This window comes from Antechinus flavipes, chromosome 3, assembly GCF_016432865.1.
Source record: "Antechinus flavipes isolate AdamAnt ecotype Samford, QLD, Australia chromosome 3, AdamAnt_v2, whole genome shotgun sequence".
Taxonomy (NCBI): Eukaryota; Metazoa; Chordata; class Mammalia; order Dasyuromorphia; family Dasyuridae; genus Antechinus; species Antechinus flavipes.
The window spans coordinates 562,704,045-562,726,807 of record NC_067400.1 but is presented as its reverse complement, the minus strand read 5'-3'; the positions used below and the strand labels follow the sequence as shown (position 1 = coordinate 562,726,807).

At 39.0% G+C, this 22,763-nt stretch overlaps 1 protein-coding gene across 2 annotated transcripts in view; it reads left to right on the top strand.

The window, feature by feature from the left end:
• GRIK3 (glutamate ionotropic receptor kainate type subunit 3) overlaps positions 1–22,763 on the top strand; it is a 323,335-nt gene that overhangs the window by 180,184 nt on the left and 120,388 nt on the right. For both annotated transcript variants that reach the window (XM_051987712.1, XM_051987711.1), the window contains exons 3-4: positions 4,919–5,176; positions 11,298–11,479. In XM_051987712.1, the coding sequence (XP_051843672.1) occupies positions 4,919–5,176; positions 11,298–11,479 (440 nt within the window). The remainder of the gene's footprint in view (positions 1–4,918; positions 5,177–11,297; positions 11,480–22,763) is intronic.

Genomic DNA, 22,763 nt, shown 5'->3' with positions numbered 1-22,763 from the left:
CCATAATCTATGCTGTAGTCTATGTGTTCTTCATTCCAACCACACATACTTTTCCTTCCTGGTGACATTCCATTTCCACTCTCTCTGAAATTGCATGGACTTTACCTCATGCCTGGGGTGCATTCTATTGTCACTTCAAATTTTTAGAATCCGTAGCCACCTTTAGAGCTTGGTTCAAATGTTCCCAATTGCATGCAGTCTTTCCTAGGTATAATCAGAGCACTGGTCCTGGAGTCAGGAAATCCTAAGTTCAAATTTGGCCTCAAACACTTACTAGCTATAAACTTTGGGCAAGTCACTTAAACTCTATTTGTCTCAGTTTCCTCAATTGCAAAATAAGAATAATAACAGCATCTACTTCCCAAGGTTATTATGAGGATCAAATAAGATAAAATTATAAAGCATTTAGCACAATGCCTGCATATAGTTAGCACTATATAAATGTTAGTTATCATTATTATCATCATTATTATAATTTCCCGACTTCTCCCCAGTGCCTAGTATTTCCCTCACTAATTGACTTTTCTTCATTTTGAATATATTAGGTACACATGTAGTTTCCCATTAATAAAATATATCCAAGTGGTTTTTTTGAGTCCTTGTCCTCTAATTTCACCTAGGAACCCCTTATCAGAATAATGTCTATAAATGTAAAAATAAAATATATTGAAATATACTTATCAAAAATATATTTTTTTAAATAAAATTCAACTTCCTCAGATTAAAGAGCTGTGAAATATAAGCTTCTTGACTACAGTAATTCTTTATTTTGGTGTGTCTATCTCTAGCAATCTAGCTTATTGCCTAACATGGAATAGATGCTTATAGATGATCATTGGTCAAGTCTAACCAGCTTAATAACCTGGACAGGAATTAGAGAGAGAAGTAGGAAGTAAAAAGACTACACTCCAGTGAGTAAAGCTGTAGTTTCTGGGTGTTCACAAGTTTTGAGGCTGTATCTAGACTATGTCCATCTCTTTTCATGTTGACCAAAGACTAGTAAGGATGGAATAACTGGATGTTGCTGTCCAGGGTTATGGACTAGAGGAGGTTAGCATGTTCTGAGATTAGGGGCTGATGTTGAGCAGCAAAGAGTTGATTCCTTTTCCTTACTAAACCACCTTTAGGTCCAGGTCCCCATCCAACACAGTCATGGGAGGGTCAAAGCTCTCAAGGCCCAGGCTTGGCCTTCCCTCATGAAAAGAGACTAAAGGGCAGGCAGAGGAGTCTGGCCTCCATCCAGCAGGCTACAAAGCCTCTCTCTGTACTACTTATACTGAGGCTGTTTCTCTTCTTGGCCAGAGCAGAGCAAGTCTGGAATCGACCCAGCACTCCCCAGGCTCCTGTCCCTTCACTTATTCTCTGGGTTGCTCAATTCCTTTTAAGACACAAATTGATTGGGATAATTCTTGCTTTAACTACAATTGCCACGGAAGGAGAAAAACCACTCTGTACTCAGACTGTGGATTCCGGCGACGACTGTGAGCCACAGAGTCACAGGGAAATGGCCAGAAAATGGATTCGAAATTGAAGCCTCGTATAATAATGTAATTACTGCCCGGGCTCTGAGTGCTGTTAGAACAGGGGCCTCCTGCTGCCCTGAGAACTCTGGGGGCGGTGCCTGGCTGCAGGAAGAGCAGAAGCTGCTGCTTACATCCCCCATCCTTGACTCCTTCTTCTGAGAGCACCATTATGTGCCGCAGAGAGTGCAGGGAAGGGAAGGGAAAGGGAGAGAGGGGGGCAAAGGAGCAGAAGGAAAGAAAAAAGAGAGAGTAACTAATATCTCATTGTGGCTAAGGGTTCCTGCCCCCAGCCTTGGATGGGATGGATAAAAATGCATTGGTGCAAGCTTTGGCTTTAATCAGAGTCTTCCTTGTCCATCAGAACCAATCCATGGATCAGTTAATCAATCAGCAAATTTATATTAGATACCTATTATGTGTCAGGTACTCTGTGGGGTATTAGGATACAAAAACATAAAAAGTCTTTCAAGAAGTTTTAACTGGGACCCAGGATGACTAAGTGATGTTCACTATGTTCACACAACTAATGCATTTCAGGGATTCAGGTTTTTCCTGACTGAAAGCTTACCATATAATCCACCATTATAAGGGGCCTTTCCAAATAGATACACTAGTGTTGGAAAGTTCACTACCTTCCAAGGCAGGCCATTCCACTCTGGGACAAGTAAAATTATTCAAATTTTTTCTATAAGGAGAGACAGTATGTACATAGACATGTACAAAATAAATACAAAGTAATTTTAAAGGGAATTTCAGCCTGGGAGAAATCAGGAAAGGCTCCATGTAGGAGATAGCTTTTGAGCTGATATATTACAGGATCTAAGGTTCTTAAGTTTAGGAGAGGCCAAACAAATATCGGCTAAAACAGTTTCTTTTTTTTTTTTACGCTTTTTATTTTCAAAACACATGCATATATAATTCTCAACATTCATTCTTGCATAACCCTGTGTTCCAAATTTCTTCGCTCTCTTCCCACCACTCCTTCCTCTAGATGGAAAACAATTCAATATATATTAATCATGTGCAATTCCTCCATATATATTTCCACAATTATTATGCTACACAAAAAAAATCAGATCAAAAAGGAAAATAAAATGAGAAAGAAAGCAAAATGTAAGCAAACAACAATAAAAAAGTGAAAATACTCTTGTGGTCCACTCTCAGTTTCTGCAGCCCTCTCTCTGGGTGCAAATGGCTTTCTTAATCATAAGATCATTGAAATTAGCCTGAATCATCTTATTTTTGAAAAGAGCTTATCCATCAGAATTAATCATCATATGATCTTCTTGTTGCTATGTACAATGATCTCCTGGTTCTGCTCACTTCACTTATCATCAGTTCATGTAAGTCTCTCCAGGCCTTCCTAAAATTATCCTGCAGATCATTTCTTATAGAACAATAATATTCCATAACATTCATGTACCATAACTTATTCGGCCATTCTCCAACTTATGGGCATCCACTCAGTTTCCAGTTTCTTGCTACTACAAAAAGGGCTGCTACAAACATTTTTTGCGTATGTGAGTCCCTTTCCCTCCTTTAAGACCTCTTTGGAATATAAATCCAGTAGAAACGGTGTTGGGTCAAAGGGTATGCACAGTTTGATAGCCCTTTGGGCATAGTAGAACACAGTTTCTTAAATTGTTGTTAATAACATTATGTTTTGTAAAACAAATAACTTGTTTTAAAATAAATTTCTTTATGATTTATTATCAGTGCTTAATTTGTAAACATACATATATATACATATATACATATACACACACATATTTACACATACACACATACAAACACATACACACATATATATATTCTTACACACACACACACATATATCTAGGATCATGTAAAAACTTCTTGGATAAAAGGAGATCCTGTCTTCATTCTATCCAAAACTCGGGGCAGGAACTCATGGCCAGAATGAGATATTAGTTATTCTCTTTCTCTTTTTTCTTTTCTTCCACTCCTTTACCCCTCCCTCTTCTTTTCCCTTCCTCTCTCTTAAAAGATTAAGAAGCCCTGAAATAGAACATAAATTCCTTGAGAGCAGGAAATTTATCTTCTTCTCTGTCTTTCACTAGAGCTTAACATGATACCTTGCACATAGTAGGGACTTAAGAATTCAATTCAATTGAAGACACTGTGCCAATCTACCAAGGCAAAGGTGATGGACATAGAATCAGAGGCTCTGGATTTGAATTCTACCTCTTTGTGCCCCTTGTATAAATTTGGTCAAGTCACTCTTCTCACCTATAAAATGAAGGGGTGGTATCACATGCCCCTTAAGGTCCTTTCTACCATAAAGTTTATGATCCTATAAATTGAATTGAATCTGGTCCAACCTGTATCTGAACAGGAATTCCTTGACAGCATCCCCCAAGAGGAAACATCCATCCTGCCTTTGAAGACTTCCAGTGATTTATCAGGGTTTAAGTAACTGCCAATTGCCTTTGAAGCCAAGGAATGGCAGTCAGTCCTATGTATCAGTCAGTGGTGTGAAGGATGGATTAGGTAGGGTAGGTACGGGAGGGAAGGAGTCCATTTGTAGGAGACTTCTGCCCATAGTCCAGGTGAAAGGTGATGAGGTCATATCTAGGATACCATAGAGTTGTGATGGTGGGAGTAGAAAGGAGGGAGGGGTTGTGAGAGAGATTGTTAGCATAGAATTGACAAGACGTATCTATAATCATGGCTGCCATCTGTAAAGCATCATGGGGCATGAAAAACATTATATGCATAATCTCATTTGAGCTTCCCACCTAATGGCAGCTAGGTGGCATGGATAGCATGAGTTTGTGCTAGGGTGACTGCACATGGCCAACATTGCATAAACATTTTGAAGGTCTGGACAATTAAAAGCCTTTGTTGTCAAATGATGATTTAAGTGGCCAGGTGGTGCAGTGGATAGAACCCTGGTTCTGGACTCAGGAAAACTTGAGTTCAAATCTAGCCTCAGATATTTAGTTGCTTTGTGAACCTGGGTAGGTCATTAAAGTGGCCTTAATACTAAGGTTAAAGAGTTGACTATGTTAACAGGATATAGCAAAAGAGCCATATAAGATTTCATTGTGGCAGAGAAATTCTGCTCTGGCAAGTTTTATTATTACCTCTGTGGCTTTCCCTGGGAGCCTATGTTCCCTGATATTATAGCTGTCCCTGGGAATGGATTGATCATTGGATTGTGCTGTGAGCTTCCTGAGAGCTTTGGCACAGAGAACAGAAAAGGACTAGAAAGTGATGGTTCTACATAACCTGCTTAGTGACAGCTTTGTCACTGGAAACCCCTTATGAACCTTTCCCTCTTCTCTCAGGGTAGCACAGATCTGTAGTTCTGAGATCTTGATGCCACAGTTCTGCTGCAGTTCAATAGTCTGACTAATTTCTCTCCATTACAGCTTGTGACCAGCTGGCCCTGGGGGTCGTAGCCATTTTTGGACCTTCCCAAGGCTCTTGCACCAATGCAGTCCAGTCCATCTGCAATGCTCTGGAAGTACCCCACATCCAGCTACGCTGGAAACACCATCCCTTGGATAACAAAGACACCTTCTATGTGAATCTCTACCCTGACTACGCATCCCTCAGCCACGCCATCCTTGATCTCGTCCAGTATCTGAAATGGCGGTCAGCGACTGTGGTGTATGATGACAGCACAGGTAGGTGCCAGTGTAGAAGGATCTCAGGGAATGGCCCAAATTCCCCATGCCTCACAACAAAAATGTAAGCCAACTCATGTTCCCAAGAGGTCAGTTCAAGGGTTTAGTCCATGGTTGCTTTCTCTCCTCCCAGGCAGAGGTCCCACAGGGCAGGGTCTCCTTCTCCCCAGTCCATCCATCCCCAGCTACCCTACTCACAAGCCTTCCAATGCCAGGCTTCTGGAAGAAATTGTTGTGAAAATCACCTTCCCCTCAGAAGCCATGGAAGTAACCACTCCAATAAAAGCATGTTACATTCAGACTGGCAGGGACAAATGCTTCTGGCTCTGACTTTCAGTACCTGTGTGCCCTGGACAAATGATTTGATTTTTTTGATTGTCTCCTTCCTCCTTTATTAAAGATAATAATACTGGAACAGCAGAGTTCACTAGGACTGAGATAAAGAAAGAGCTTTTAAATTCCCTGTAGAAATAGAAATCATTTCCTTAATATCATCTCTAGGCAACATTTGCTTATTTCTTCTCTATCCATCTATCAAGGCTCCTCTATGAAGCTTTCTCTGATTACCCCTTTTCTGAATTCCTGCTGCACTTCTAACTTGGATTCAAAGGGAAAGGATCTGGCTGCAAATACTATCTCTTTGATTTACTAGTTGTATGACCTTGGATCTGTCACCTGGATCCAAGTGGGTCTACTGGTCTTCAGTTTCCTCCTCTGTAAAGTGGGGGACAGGAACTAGTTCATCTCCAACGTCTCTGACTATATATCACTTACCTCTCACTGAAAGTCATAGAGTCAGCATATTGGAGTCAGAAGGTATCGGGTCTCTCTTTACCCTTTGTCAGATCCCCAGATATATCCCCCAAATATATATTTTTTCCTTCATGACTCTTATCCACACTTTCTCACAAATGATAGGAGACCTACACCCTCATGATGTTAAAAAAGCCAGAGATTTTGGCAGAAGTGGGAAATCACAGGTATTAAACACCAAAAACTCTTTTGTTATTGTTATTGCTGAGTCATTTCACTCACATCCAACTCTTTGTAATCCTATTTCAGATCTTGTTGGCAGAGATATTGGATTAGTTTGCCATTTTCATCTTTAGCTTATCTTACTGCTTAGGAAACTGAGGCAAGCAAGGTTAAGTGACTTGCCTAGAGTCGCATAGCTATTAAGTATCTGACCCCTAGGCCTAGCAGGGCATTCTATCCACTAGTTCCCCCCTCAAAGATCTTAAAGCAGTTTTAAATTAAGATTAAAATAGCTTTAGTAGCTTGAAACTGCACTAAGACATTTGGGATACTTTGTGTTATCCCAGACTTGGTTGAGATGTGCAGTTTTGCTGAATTCCCCCCCTCTTCTCTTTTTTATTTTAAATTTTTATTTATAAGAGGTAGACTTCTATGAGGGAAGGAAAAGTTGGGAAGGCTATTTTGGGGATTGTAGATGATATATAAAATATATTTATATAACACATTATATGTATTATATGACATTAATTAATTTATTAAATATATTAATAAAATATTTCTGTATAAAATAGATATATCTCAATAAAATATTGAGGAGCTTTTACAAAGTGTTCTTGAAAAAGGTCCCTAATATAATGGTTGGTTTTTCTGTAAAGAGTTGATTAGAAGATCTTGTACATAGTAGGTAATCAATACATATTAATTGCTCAATTAAAGCTAGAGAATGTTAGAACTAGGAGATAATTTAGAAATAATTTAGACTGTTCCCTTCATTTTACTGATGGAGAAACTGAGGGAGGGGCAGGCACTTGCCTATGGCTATACAGTGAGAGTCAGTACCATAATCCAAATCAGACCCCAGCTCTCTGGTCCCAAACTCTTTCCATTGCATCAGTGATTGATTCTTCAACTTAAATTGTTCCCTTCAGTTGTGTTCAGTTTCAGGCAGGAAGCAGCTTCCTGTCACCACAGGCCCTCAGGTGATATGTAAACGCCGCAAGCACCTTTGCTAAGAATGAGAAGTTCAATCCAAAAAGAATTTGATAACAAGAAAAAGGATGATCAGAAAAGCTTAGAACTCGAAGGGAATAAAGATCAAATTATTCCGAAGCTCTGATTTTGCACTTGAGGCACAATTAAGACCAAGAGAGTTTGAGGAACTTTTCCAAAGTCATGCAGGAAGTAAGAGGGCTGAGATTCGGGAAAAGTCTGCTTAAGGGAAGGACTTTTTCCACCAACAATATCACAACCTACAACTGATGATGCTTTTGCAAGGTAAATACTGAATTTAGAAACTCAGAATTCCTTTCTCCCACCTCCAATATTTGTATCTTTCTAATGACGAGGTGGTGTAACACACTGGGCTTGAACTTGAGAAGACCCAAGTTCAAATTTAGCTTCGGACATTTCCTAGCTGTTTCATCCTGAGCAAGTTACTTAACTTCTTGTGTCAGAGGTTAAATAGTTCTTCCTCTTTTCCTAAACAGTAAAATGGGCACAATAGTGCCTACTTTTCAGCATTATTATAAGGAATTCCTGATATATTGTAGGCATTTAAGAAATGTTTCTTCCCTTCCTCTCCAAAAGTAGTTTGAAGTTATGGAAGTAACCTTTTCTCCCCATGTTTTTCTCTTCAAAACTCCTATCCTCTAATCCTTCACCATTATATTACATTATAACATTATATTACATCATATTATTATATTAGAATAGAATAGAAACATAGATTTACTTTTGGGAATGAATTCAGAGACCAGCTAGTCTAATAACTCATTATACTGTTAGGAAACTTACCAAGGCTACACAAACCCAATGCTCATCCCTCACTTCTACTCCCCCACCCATGCTAGACTATAAATGGGCCGTTCTCCATTCTGAGGGAAGAGAGTCAGGTCAACTTTACTTTTGTCAACCTTGGTTGTGGTGGGGAGGGAGGCTTAAGAACTGAGGACCTCTAAATATACTAATGCTGGGGCCAGGTTCAAAAGGGTCTTTAATGACAGGATCAGACTTTTATTTTAATATTTTATTTATTTTAATAAGAATAATATGTGTATCTAGTGGTTGTCCAAGGTATTCAAAAATTCTTAGTGTAGTTTTGATCTATTAAAAGAGGAGAAAGAGCTATAGAGAAAGAGAGACAGAGAAAAAGACAGAGACAGATAGAGACAGACAGAGATAGAGAGAGACACAGAAAGCCAGAGAGGTAGGGAGAGAGACAGAGACAGAGACAAGAGACAGATATAGAGACACACACACAGAGGAAAAAGTCAGAGAGACACACAGAAAAAGGAGGACAGAAAGACAAAAACACAGATAGGATAGACATAGAGACAAATAATAATAAACAAAGATAGACATAGAAACAGAGACTGACAGAGAGACACAGAAACAGAGACATAGAGAGACAGACACCCACACACAGAGCAGCACTATCCAGCAAGGCATTCTGTGGGTCTGTGATTACAGACACTTTAGAGCTGGAGAGACTTTCAAGACTAGTGTCTTCTGTAGGTTTTGCCAAATACTTCATAGACTTCATCTCATTTGAGCCTCAGCACCTTGTCAGCTAGTCCCTACAACTCTTATTATAATGCCCATTTAACAGATTAAGAGACTGAGGTCCAGGAAAGCTCAATGGATTTGCCCAAGTCCATAGCCCAAGGAGCAGAGCAGAAATTCAGATGTGATTTTTGGGCTGCCTCACACTGGTTCTCCAGGAAAATTATGGAGCTGGGAGTTACGGGCTCCTTGCCACTGAGCTTGTCCCTTCTGTGTGGGTTTGCTGTTTTTGTTGTGGCAGTAGATTTACTCTCCCAATCATTTCCATTCCTAGATCTCCCCAACCAAACTAAAGTTTGCAAGAGGATGGAGGGAAGTGACTCAGAAGTATCCTGGGTAGCAAGAGGAAGCTGACACAGTGTGAGGGAAGAAGCTGAGGGCTGGGAGTCAGGAAAGCTCATTTTAATACAGCCTTAGTAATTCTGTTGCTAGTTGTATAATGTTGCACCTGTCATGTGACCTCTAGATATTGGTTTCTTGAAAAATAAGGGGATTAGATTAGATGATCTGGGGCTTCTATAGGCTGTGATAAATTATGAGTCTGGATTTACAAGATAAAGGGGTTGTGGTCACATCTGGAGGCCTACATTCAAAGCTCAGCCTTGCCACTTATAGACAGAGTGGTCTCAGTTATATCACTTCAGCTAACTGAACCTCACTTCTCTTATTTGTAAAATGGGCAGAAAACCTGTCATCTCTGGCTCACAGGGCCATTAGGGGCTTATAGAAGATGTGAAATGTAAAAAAGTATTTCACAAGTAACCAAAATTCACTGCAGATGGTCTATTTTGAGAGTTGGTTTAAAGATATAACCAGGAAGGAAATTTCAATACTGATACACTAGGAAAACAGTTCTCTTGCTCCCTCCCATCCCCCTCTCCTCCGCTTTTACTACAGAGAAGCAGGCATCCTCCAGGGACATACTGATGGGAAACAGGTTTGACATTTCCTGTTGGAGAATGTGGGTCACAATACACCAGGCTCAAGCTGTATTTGGCTTGACAAGGAGGGACTTCTGCAGCCAGAGCCCATTCACCTAGGTTGTGGCTTCCCAGATGCCTAGCCCTTCCCCAAGGTCGATTCACATGGTACAATGAGAAGCAATGAAGTGGGTGCCATGAACTGGACTGGGAGAAAGGAGGGCTGGGTCCTCAAATAGCATCCTGAGCAGTCTTTCCCCTAATAGGCTTCATTTGTGAGAGGATATTTATGGACACAAGCAAAAGACCAGGAAGACAGAACCCACAATACCAGCAACAAGTGTCAATATTAAATAGAATTTACAACAAAGTTGATCTGACACATCTCACATAATGTCAGAACTGGAATATCTGTGAGGGAGACAGCCTGATTGATCTAAGGGAGAGACACCAGACCAGAGTTAGGGGACTTTGAGTTCAAATGCCAGCTTGGCTGTTTATGCCACTTAATTTCTCAAAGACTCAGAATGAGGAAACTGATTCAGCTCAGTTTAAAAAATAATAGCTAGGAGGCACCAACAATAGCAAAGTTAATTAATTAATTAATCAATTAATTATCACTGATAATTATAGAGAATACCAGACTTGGAGTCAAGAAGATCTGGTTTCAAATCTTGCCTTAAACACCTTTTAGTACTATGAGCATGACCTTTCTCTGCACTGGTGCTCTAGGTTAGAATAGTAAACAAGGATCTGGAATTAGGAAAGCTTGGATACCAGTATTGCTGTGTGACATGAGTTGAGCCATTTCATCTTTTCATGTTTCTGTTTCTTCATATATAAAATGTTGGAGATGGATTCCACTAAGATTCTTTCTGACTCACAGTCTATGATCTTATAAACTGGGTGACCCTTATAATCCTACTGTTCTCAATTTGTGCTTTTCAGCCAACTCTCTCACTTTCAGATGTCACTGAAAGATACTTTTAAAAAATCACACATCAATTTAGTGGCAGAACCAGGGCCATTGGTGTTCAGAGCTCAGTGTTCTAGGTCTAGTTCTAGAGATTTTCCCATTTTTTTACATATTTCTCTTCCCAGAAGGAAGTTCATTTGACTGAAGGCAGCCATTTATCTTAAGGAGGTGATTTGGTCTTGGGACTGGTGACTAGAAGGTTGAGTTTCTCTAAAAAGTATCTGGTTTGAATCCTTTTGCAGACCATCAGGCTGAAGGATGTAATGCCCTGTTTTCAGGGAGGAAAACAATAGTCTTCCATATTCACAAACACTGGCTGGCTCTCAACTGTCTGGACAGGGGCCCAGGCTACCTAGAGCAACTCATAACCCACAAGTCCACACCAACTATTTTTCCCAGAAACCAACCAATCTCCTTAAATCTAGTCTGTTCAGCCTGAGTTTTCAGACTCCCCTAGGCTCATGAGTTTCCATTGCACAGGGATAGGATGCACTGATCTCCAGAGGTCTGAACCCCAGGATTAGTAGGCATTATGCCCAGTAAGAATGGGGCATAGCTGGGGAGGTGAAGGGTACATAGAATCAGGAAATGTCATTGGGTAATAACTTGGCATATGTGTGTGTGTGTGTGTGTGTGTGTGTGTGTGCTTGTGTGTGCATGTGCACTGCTTGACCTCCCCTCTCCAAAGGCCTCATCAGACTGCAGGAGCTCATCATGGCCCCATCGCGCTACAATATCCGCCTGAAGATCCGCCAGCTCCCCATCGACTCGGATGACTCCCGGCCCCTGCTCAAGGAAATGAAGAGAGGCCGAGAATTCCGCATCATCTTTGACTGTAGTCACACTATGGCTGCTCAGATCCTCAAGCAGGTAAGTACAGGTGGGCAGATGTGCTTTCTTCTTTTCCCTCCTTCCCTACTCCTCCACATCCTCTGCTTTCCTTCCCTATTTCCTCCTCCATCTCTTTCTTCTATTTTTCCATTCTTTTCTCCTCCACTCTCTCCCTCTCTCCTCTTTTCCTTCAATCTCCTCCTCCTCTGCCCCCACTCCTGTTCTCTTTTCTCCGTCTCCAGTTTTCATTGAGCTCCTATCAGAGCATGGCAGCATAGAGTGGCAGAGAGCTGTTCTTGACCTCTGGGGATGACACACAAGTGCAAGCCCACTCTGAAACAGAAATCATTGAACAAGTCCAAGATGAGGTCAGACAGAGAGAGCTCAGAATGCAATCTGTCCTAGAAGGATGGATTCACAAGTATATCACATGAGGTTTGGGCTTGGGAGATGGAGGTGGGGGGGAAGTAGAAGAAATTTTCTAGGGATTATGTTTTTACTAAGCTAGATCTGACAGGGGATGGAGAGTCCTTGGAGGCTTCTCCCACTCATCCAAACTCTCTTACTATACCTAGAAGGTAGTCTGAGCTGTTACAAGAGAACACTCAAAGTATTAGGTGGGAGTAGGGGGGAGTAGTTTAGGATTCTGTGTTCAAGAGAAGAGGCAAATATAGTAAGAGGCACCTTTAAACTTGGGCACAGACTGACCACAGGTGGCCCCTACTCAGGATAAACAACTCTCCCCCACAATGCCCCAAGACATCTTTCAGCTGGGCAACAGAAGTCAGTTATCCCAGTCGTGGCAGCAAAAATTGTCCACCTGCAAAATTCGGCTTCTGGATAGAGAAGGCCTTATGAAGATGGATGGATGGAAGTACCTCAGAGAGAGTGCCTCCCTCTTGTTACAGAACAAGGGGCCACAGAAGGAAGGAGAGATGTGGGGTTTGCTGGGCAGCCTGCATATACCGACCCCCAAAGTGACTCACTCCCTCCTGCCTGCGATTAAATCCCGCCGGCTGTCCTCGCTTATTATGTGCTTTATTATAGTTTATTGTACCATCTGCTTGACTCATCTCAGGCAAAGGCTGAGGGAGGGGCGTGGGGAATGAATGGCTTTCTGAGATTGGATGGGGTTTCTTTTCAGGACACAGTCCCAGCATGGTGTACACATGGAAGCAGGCCAGCCACTGCCACCAGTCCAAGAAATAAAATAGCAAAATGGCCTCAAACCCCCCTCAGCGGGTGCAGCCAAACAAACAGCAAACGCTCTGATTTGGACCAGTGCATATTTTAAAAGGCAATTATATTGTCCCAGAAAAATCTCTGTATTTATTAGGAAAATTTCCACCTTGGGCTGGGTAGGGTTCTTCAGGGCAGGTGAGAGGAGAAGGAGTGATGGAGCAGGGCCCAGGAAGAAGGAAAGAGGAATTAAATCCCCACATTCTCACTTTACTCAAGTGGGAAGGGGGCCAGAAAAAAGCCATACTTTGAGAGGGGAGGAATCTATGACATAAAACCCAATCCCAAATGATGAAGGAGGAGCCACAATATAAAACACCACAGAAAGGACCCCTGCACAAAGCCTTAACTAAGAGGGAAGAAACCCAGACACACAATCCAACTCCAGGACAGAGGAAAGTTGTTCAGGATACAGAGGCTAAGCCCAGACAGATGGGAAGGAAAACTGGTTTATGGTCTGAATACCTCCTACTTGACTCCTGGCAGTGGGGAAGAAGAGGCTTACCACTTCCAGTAGCTCAGGGTCAAGGCCTAACAAGAAAGAAAATAGAAAGATCCTAAGGAAGAGAGTATGTATTGGGTCTTAAATTCAAGCCTCCTTTTCTTACTTGGGGTTATTGCTTTATTGTCAAGTTGGGTCCTCAATTCATCACATGTATTCCAGGTCTCAGCTTAAGGAAGTATGTGCTTTAATAAGTCTGGGGAGGAATTTGCTGTTGGGCTGCCCCAGTGTTAGCTCTTAGAACTGAATTGAATTCTGCCTTCCCTCCCCATTCCCAGTCCTTCTTCTTTTGCCCTGCAAGGCCAAGTAAAACAAGTCTTACACATGATATACCTTCAGACCCTAAAAGTTACATGACTTCCCCAAGTTCTCTCTTCTCTTAGCTAACCATCCTCAATTGCTTCTATCAATTTTCATTTGCCAAGATATCCAGTCTTTGCCCATAAACTCCCTTTATACTCTCTCAACCCATATGGCTGACAATGTCTTCCTCAAAATTTTTTACAGGGTATTGACTGAATATTCTTTGACACTCCTCTAGATCGCTTAATATGAGGACTCCAATGGAGTAGCTTGTCAATTTCCTTAATGAAATATGGCCCCTTATAACTGGACATATCAATACAAATGTATCTCACAAGTTCAGTGGTACTACTGTTTTCCTCACCTGGACATTAGCTTTCTATTAATGTAGCCTAAAATTGGTATTTGATTTTGAGGTCTGCCATGCTGCAATGTGATTACAGACCTAAAGATAAACTGTATGTTTGCTGTGTCAAAAACCTTGCTTAGGTTAGCAGAATTCATCACCTGGTTGATTCCTGTGTAACGAATATTTTGGCTAAAGAGTCTTGTGAAGAAGACTGTGATTTACATCATTTCCTGGCTAACTATCCCCAGTTGCTTCCGTTGATTTTCATATTCTGAAGTATCTAATCTTTGCCCCAAATTTGTCATCATCTTTTGGAAAAGTTCCAGTTTGTCAGTATTTATTAGTGGAGAGAGTGCCCACAAACATGAGCCTTCAAGTCCCAAAGAAGATGTTATACTGTTGACTCATTGAGCTTTTGGTCACCAATCTCCCATTTCTGTTTTTCAATGTCTTGTCTCTTCCTGTCTAGCTCACTGAAGGGGTTGCTTATAACTTAATAATAATTGGGGGAGAGATCCCACTTATGCAAGTAGAAAGCCTTACTACTGAGGAAAAGAGGATTGGTGGAAGAGGGATTTTCTTTTTCCTTATTTGTCTTTTTCAATCAAGCATTTTTTCCCTCTACATCTTTCCCCTCCCCAAGGGAAAAAAATGAGGAAATGGAAATCCCTGTAACAAATAAGCATAATGAAAGCAAATCAAATCTCCATTGTTCATGTTAAAAATAATGTATGTCTTATTCTGCATATTTGTCCATCATCTTTTTGTCAGATTGTCTTTTACATTATTGGTCCTTTGGAATCATTGCTAGTCACTGATTGGTCAGAATTATTAAGTCTTTATAAACTTTCAATGCTACAAGATTGCTAGTATATATTGTTATATAATATGATATAATAACATTATACAACAATGTTATATGTATATAGCATTATAGATATTATATACAATGTTACAAGAATGAATTATTCTGGGTTTATTTCACTTCATTCTGCTTTAATCCATATATGTCTTCCCAGGTTTCTCTAAAATTATATTTTCTTATGGCATAGTAGTATTTATTACATTCATATATCACAATTTGTTTAGTCATTTCCTCATTGTATACCCATTTAGTTTCCAGTTCTTTGCCACTAAGAAAAAATAGTGCTTTAAATATCTTTGTACATAAAGGATCTTTTCCTTTAAAAAAAAATCTAGCATATGGGCTTAGTCAAAAGTTATGCACATTTTTGTAACTTTGGAGGTATAATTCCAAATATCTTCCCAGAGATAAAGAGGATTCAGAGCCTAGATTTCCCATCTGGATCATCTACACTGACCCAGTATTCCAGGCTCATGAAATGGTAAAATGTGAGATCAAAGGGACCTTGGAAATCACAGATCATAGATTTAGGGCTGAAAAGGAACTTAGAGCCGATCTAATCTAACTCACTCATTTTACAGAAACTTAGATACAGAGAAGATAAGGGAAATGTCCCGGGTCACGTATGTGGCAAAAATGAGACTGGAATATGTTCTCCAGATTGTGCATCCCCACTCTCCTTCTTTGCGTGCATAAACTTGGACAAACAAAAGTTAAGTGTAGGAAGAAGGTGGGGAGACTGGAGGTAGGTTCTGTACAGCAGAGAGGGGAAAAGATGAGGTAAGTGGAAGTCTCCGCCACTCGTCTCCCTTTAGATTAGGCTAAGCAATGATAGTGACCAATGAGAGGAGACATGTCTCTCCATTTTGCTGAAGCCTCCCCACTACTGGATAATTGACTACCACAGGTCATATCTAGGTCAGAGAATTGAGTTGGAAATGAAATCTTCCTTCCATTAGAAGCACATTGAGGTTCTATGCAGTTCCCCAAAGCTCCAAGGCCCTTTTCCTTTGCAAGAGAAGCTAGCTCATCTCTATCCCAGACAATTTGGCCTGAATGATTGATAGAAATTCAGAGCAAGAAGGGGCTTTAGAGGTCTCTAATATAACCTTATTTCTCATGCAGAATTCCCTTATAAACCTACCTTATGTCATATCATTTAGCTTTTTGCTGTTCCTGTTGTTGTTGGTCCTTCATTCTAGAAGAGGGCCAATAATATCAGGAGGGAAATGTCTTGATTTGCAAGTGAATTAGATTTAAGAGATACAGAGCTGTGCAAAGTCATCAGTCTCACTTTTTCCTCAAGAATCATCAGAGTTCAGTGGCAAGACATAAGTCAAGATGACTTATGGCCCCTGATAGAGTGGGGACCTTGGCCTTTTAAGCTTAGGTCTTCCTTGGGTCTCAGTTTGCCTGAGACAGCATTCATTCAGGGATTAAAGGCGAGGTATGAATTGAGGCAAAAGATGCCTTAGTTTGCCTTACCAAAAAATACATTCTGGTAGCGGAAGACCCTCAGTTTCTGGCTAGAACAGGAATAATTGCTATTTACACTCAAGAATGCCTATACGGATGAAGCAGTACATATGAAACGGTACATTTCATTTTCTGGACAGTTTTGATTGGAAGTTTTTCTTTATACAAGTTTTTCTGTATACCATTTATACATTCTCTTAATGCAGTTTTAAGGGTTGATAGCTTTAAACTGCACTTAAATTTTTGGGACACCCTGTATAGAACCAAAATCTGTTACTTTGCAACTTATATTTATTAATTCTTACAATACTCTTTACAGAGTATTTCTATTCAAGCAGAAAAAGTCAAATATTCCTCTTCCACATGAAGGCCCTTCCTATACTTGAAAGCTTGTATTATGTTCTCCCTTGCTTGCTTTTCTTGAGGCTAAATGTCACCTAATTCTTTCACTCATTTCTCATATGTTACAGTCTCTAGTGAACCATCCTAGTCATCTTTTTCTGCACACCCTCCATCTTGTCAATGTCCTTCTTTAAATGTAGTATTTCAAGGACAAGATATAATTTTTCAAGTGTGTCTGACCATGGAAAACAACAGAAAGATCATCATCTTCTTTGTTTTAGATGTTAATGCCTTCATCAATGCAATTTAAGATAGTGGATATTTTGGCCAACAGTGTTTTGGGCTCTACACTGAATGCCCAGTAGTGGACAAATCTCAATATTTCCTTTCTCTCTGTTCTAGGGCTCATTAATCCTTCTCCCGGACATGGGCTGAGATGGGGAAACATCTCTAATTATAGATTAGTTGGACAAAGAGTTGCAAACTATTGGCTAAAGAGAATTGGAGAATCTGTGTATTTCTTTTACTCATTCATAACCTGTCTCTGGCTGCAGCATAACTTATGCATGGTGGCTGGCAGCATCTTGAATCTGCTTTATTGGTTTTGTATAATGGAAGAAAAGATAAAGTATCAGGTAAACCAGGTCCTAGTTCTGACTGCCAGAAGGTGAAGGTCACAGAATCATGGGAATCCCAGAGCAGGAACGATCCTCAGAAATGATTGAGTCCAATTTGTACCTAAGTACAAATCCCTATTCAGCATCCCCAAACAATGAATAGTCTCTCTCTCTGTTCAAGTACTTCTCATGAGGAAGAACTAATAACTCAACAGTGATTTAGGTTCCTTCGAGATATATCTTAAAACTACACATGATATATATGTGTGTGTGTGTGTCTGTATATATATGTACATACATGTGTATATAAAACATATTTGGAGGAAGATAGAGATAGAGGAATGAGAATGGCTGGTCTGGGAGTCTTCTTAAAATGCCAAAAGAGGTGCTTTACTCCTCAGTCTAGCACTCCAGTGCTCCAATCAGTTGGCAAAAGGGAACTAAGGGTAGTGATGAGAGGTGAATTTCATAGCTGTGATAATATGGAAGAATGGTAAGTTTCCTGATGAAGAGATTTCTTAGGGACATGATAGAGTCAAGTAAAAAGGGTGAACCTGGTAGGACATAAAGAGATGGCTTTCATCAGAATCCTCTTTGAATAGGGGCCTTGGAAAGACTTTTCTATTCCATCCTCCAGTCCTACAATCCTTCAATCAGAGGGCCAGAATATACTGAGTATACCTATAAATGAGTATCATTACTAACATATCTATGTCATTTATGTTCATCTAAATGTATATTTATATTCCATTCATATTTTCATATGTGTGGCACACAACTGCTATATAACATACATGTCACATGCCAAATACAGCAAGTATTTTTTACATTCACATAACAATCACACAATAATGTGTGTTACACAACACATAGCATTTGTCAGATACATGTTTCATTGTGATATACAAAATATAGCATTAATAATGTAAACATGATCAATGGCATATATATAAGTTTTGTATCACAATGTATAACACGTGCCTTAAAGTGATGTATAAATGCTTGTTAGTATTATTATTATACTTCACTCAGAATTTAAGTTATGTCATAAGCACTTCCCACATCTGAAGAAAGAACAATTAGTCATCTTTTCTTCATTTAATATTTGTGTCACTAATTCTCTATCATATTTTTAATTCCATATAAAAGGTTAGTTATGATATAACAGCTAGCCTAACTACAATCATCTGGAAATAATTTTGTTTTCATGGATTTGAAATGTCTGTCTCCTCTCACCCTCATACTCACAGATAGGCATCTTTCAGAATCCTTCTTTTCCCTTAAGGCTTAGTTCAAGTATCACCATCTTTCAAATTTGTATCTTTTTGTCTTTTTATACCCAATTAATGGAGAACCTTATATGTAGGAGGGTTAATACCTGTTTGTTGAATTGTCTAAATTGGATTAGACTGAACTGAGATTGGAACAGATTAGACCTCAATGGATCTGATTTGATTGGATTGACCCAAATTGGCCTGAACTGGACTAGTTTATACCTGATTGCACTAGCTTGGACAAATTAGGCTGGACTGGACTGAACTGGATTGGATTAGATTGAACAGGACTAGTCTGGATTACGTTAGACTAGATGCTGTTTTTATATTTCAATTGTGTGTTTTTCTCTAAGACTGTATTTCCAAAAAAAAAAAAAAAAAAAGGTGCGTTAGTTAAGAACAGAATTTAGACTCTAAAATATTGGGAGGGAAGGATTGTTCCTCCACTTGTAAGAACCTCTGTTTTATGCTTTCATTCACAGATTTTTCAGACAGGTTAGTACTGGAGGGAATTTTATCTTCTTTTCCCATTTAACATCTGTTCCTTATTTTCATTTCTTTTTTTCCCAAAATGATTGAAGATAATTGAAAGATGTGACAATACCTTGCTTGGCTTTTTAAACTGTTGCCCAACCTGTGATGAATTCCTCTTACTATATATTTTTTCCTCTTTTTAACAACTGCTGACAAAAAAAAACATAGTAACTCACCAATGTGTGCATTACAACAATCAGTGATGGATAGTTTTCCATGGAATTTTTACAGTAAAAGAAGTTGCTGATTGGAAGTTTTAGTTATAAATTTAATTTTCTTGGGTCAAGAATTGAAAGTCAACACAGTATTATTTAAGATGTCAGGAATAAAGCCTCCTATTTGAGAGACTGAATGAAATAGTGGGTAGAAAGCCAGCTTCAGAGCCAGGGAAATCTAGACACAAGTCGAAACTTTATCTTTAAATACATATACACATATAGATATGCAATATAACAAATATAAAACATGTATGTCTTAAATAATATATACATATTACATACCACTTACAGATATACTAATTTGTATAATATATAAAATATATAACACATATGACATATAACACAACATAAACAATGAAAGCATAATTGATAACATTTTGTTCATGCCTGCACATTCATTAGATATGGGCAATATTATATGAAGTAGCTATGTGGCAAAGTGCTGGATCTGAAATTGAGAAGACCTATCTTTTTGAGTTTAAATCTGGTCACAGACATTTACTAGCTTGTGACCTTGGACAAGTTGCTTAACTCTGTTTGCCTCAGTTTCCTCATCTATAAAATGAGCTGCAGAAGGAAAGGGCAAACCACTCTAGGATCTTTTCCAACAAAGCCCCAAATGGGGTCATAAAGAGTTGACCAAGACTGAAACAACTCTGAACAATACATATTGTATATTGCATTAACATATGCATGATAAATATCTGCACATATTCACATTTATGTGATGTAATACAATCTATATGAAGACATGGCTGGCCTTGGAACTCTCTTAAGATAGAGTTTATAGAAGTTTTTTTTTTTTTTTTTTTTTTTTACTATGCATCCCAGCACTCCAATCAGAGGAACAGAGTATTAAGGAGATATGAGTACCAATTCTTAAAAAAATCTATATAATCCATATCTATGCAACTGTATCCTAATTTTTATCTACAAACATATGTGATATATATTTTATATATAACATATATGTCATATATAACATAGCATATGTTTACTTTTTATCATACTTTTAACAACTATAACATACACATCATAGCAAAAAATAACAAGAACCTTCCCTTTCTCTAATATCAATTGCCCATTTATACAAAATGGACTTTGATTTGAACAGAGTTTTTGTGTCACAAATCTCAATGGCATTCTGGTGAATCTTATGTTTTTAAGTGGATAAAATAAAATACATAAGATTACAAAGGAAACTAAAAATTATTCTCAAATAGTTTTAGAAGATCATGGACCACAGGTTAAGAAGATCCAAATTAGAGGATTTTTAAAGATTCCTTCCAGCTCTAAATCCTATCATTTAAATTCATAACAGCTAGACTTCCCCAGTGCTTGCTGAGTACAGGCTCTATCTCTAAACAAAAGTCAGTAGGAAAAAGGCACTCAACATACGGGAAGTTCACTCTGCAGTCACCTTTGCTGGAAGTCTTCCAGTCCAAATATCAAGCAACGTGTTCGGAGTGTTACCATGAACATATCTAATGCTTCCTTCTACCCTCGGAGAGGTATTGGGTATCCCTCACAAATATCCTTCTTCAGCACCCTGGATAGCTTCCAGTTGCTTAGGATAGAAAATGGCTGGAAGGATTCCTAAATGTGGTGTGCTCTTCAGAGTCCTGATTTCCTTCAATAGGAAAAACTATGATCCCAGGCCCATGAGTGATTTGAATTTTCACTAATTGACTTAATTCTATTAATGCACATTTCATAAAAGAGGTGTGTGTGTGTGTGTGTGTGTGTGTGTGTGTCTTTGAGAGTTTTATTGACCTGAGGATATCTGATTAGAATTCAAAATGCCTTTTAAGATATATGACTTATAACTACCAGAGCTTTCTGTTTAACATAGCTAATTTTATATGTAGATCACATACAAGTGTCATGAGATACAGAGGAAGTCTAGGGCATAGGGAAATAACATGCATGTGATCACACACACACATGCGCACATATGCATATACACCAATTATATATGTGTCTCTACCCAAAACAGCTTTCTTTTATTCCTGTGGTAGGTTTTATACAGGAGAGAGGGGGAGAGGTGATCTTTGGCTGCCCCTCAAGAAGTGTCAAGTTCAGTTGAGGAGATGAGATGTACACCTATGAAACAGAACAAAATTAAATAACATATGGTTAAGTTTTAACTAGTATGACAGTGTTGCTGGTTGGAAGAGGAGGGTTGGAGAGGCAAAACTCCCTAGAGAAGGTAAGATCCAAAAGACCTTGACAGGCTAAAACAATGAACCAATTCTAACAAGACGGAATAATCTTGTGAATTTCTGTTGGTGGAAAGAGCACCCACACAGCTTTGAAATACTGAAATGCTATTATTATATAAATGGGCTTAATTATTATTATCTTCTCCATTTAAATTGCTACAAATCAACTTTATAAGTACAGGATAAGTAAGGCATTATTTTTTATATGAAAAAGATCAGAGTGTTTTCAGTGGACAGCAGGGTCAATATGAGTCAATAGTGTGACCAGCAGCCAAAAAAGCTAATGTTATTTTAGATTTTATTAAGAGAAATATAACATCCAGAACAAAGGAAGCAGTGATCCTGGTCAGAGCACATTGGAAATGTTGAGTTCAATTCTGGTTGCTATATTTTAGGAAGAAACTTAGTGAATTGGAGAAGGTCCAGATAAGGATAACTAGGATTATGAAAGCTTATGCTGTATGAAGAATAGTTGAAGAAAATGGAGATATTTTATCTGGAAAAGAGATAAGTTAAAGGAAAACTTAATGGTCTTTTAGTACTTGAGGGATTGTTACATGAAAGAAGAGTTGAATTTGTTCTCCTTGGTCCTAGAAAGCAGAAATTGGAGTTTTGGGAGGCTTAGGAGTAAATGGAAGAGGCAGAGACAGGTTTCAGTTTGATATAGACATGAAGAAAAACTCCTAACAATTAGAGCCATTCCAAAGTGAAATAGTTTGTATCATAAGATAATGAGTGCCCTTTCATTGAAAGTATTAAAAATATCTATCTGCATTCCTGCTTCTTTGGGATATTCTAAGAGGTTTCTGGTTTGGGTGTTGATTGGATCAAATATCCTCTGAAAGTCTGTCTAAGTAAGTAGAGAATATAGAGTGGGTGGTGATACATTGGAAAGAACTCTAGACTTACAATAGAAGACCTGGGTCTAAGCCTTAAATCTGCTGATTTCTGGTAATGTAAGAATAATCAAGTCATGTCATCTACCTGGGGTTTAGTTTACATATCTGTACAATAGAGATGACAATACTTCTACTCTCTACCTCACAAAGAAGCTTGGAGGAAAGTGTTGTGTGAATTTGAAATACTATTGCACTACAATGTTCTTTGAGCCAAAACTCATAGGTAAATCACATAGGTAAGGTAAATTGTAAAGGTGATTCCTATTCAGGTATGGTTTGAGAGCCCTTCCATCTCTAAGATTCATTGATTCCTCCACTGACATTCTTCTCTGATGCCTCATCTGGAGGTAGAGATGACCCCAGGCATCAAATATTATCAAAGGGGAATGAAAGGTCTAATAAGTTTTTCCAGCCTGAAAAGATCCAAGTTAGCAGACTGTGCTTCTGTCATCCAAAAACCAGCTTACCTAAGTTTAAAGAGGC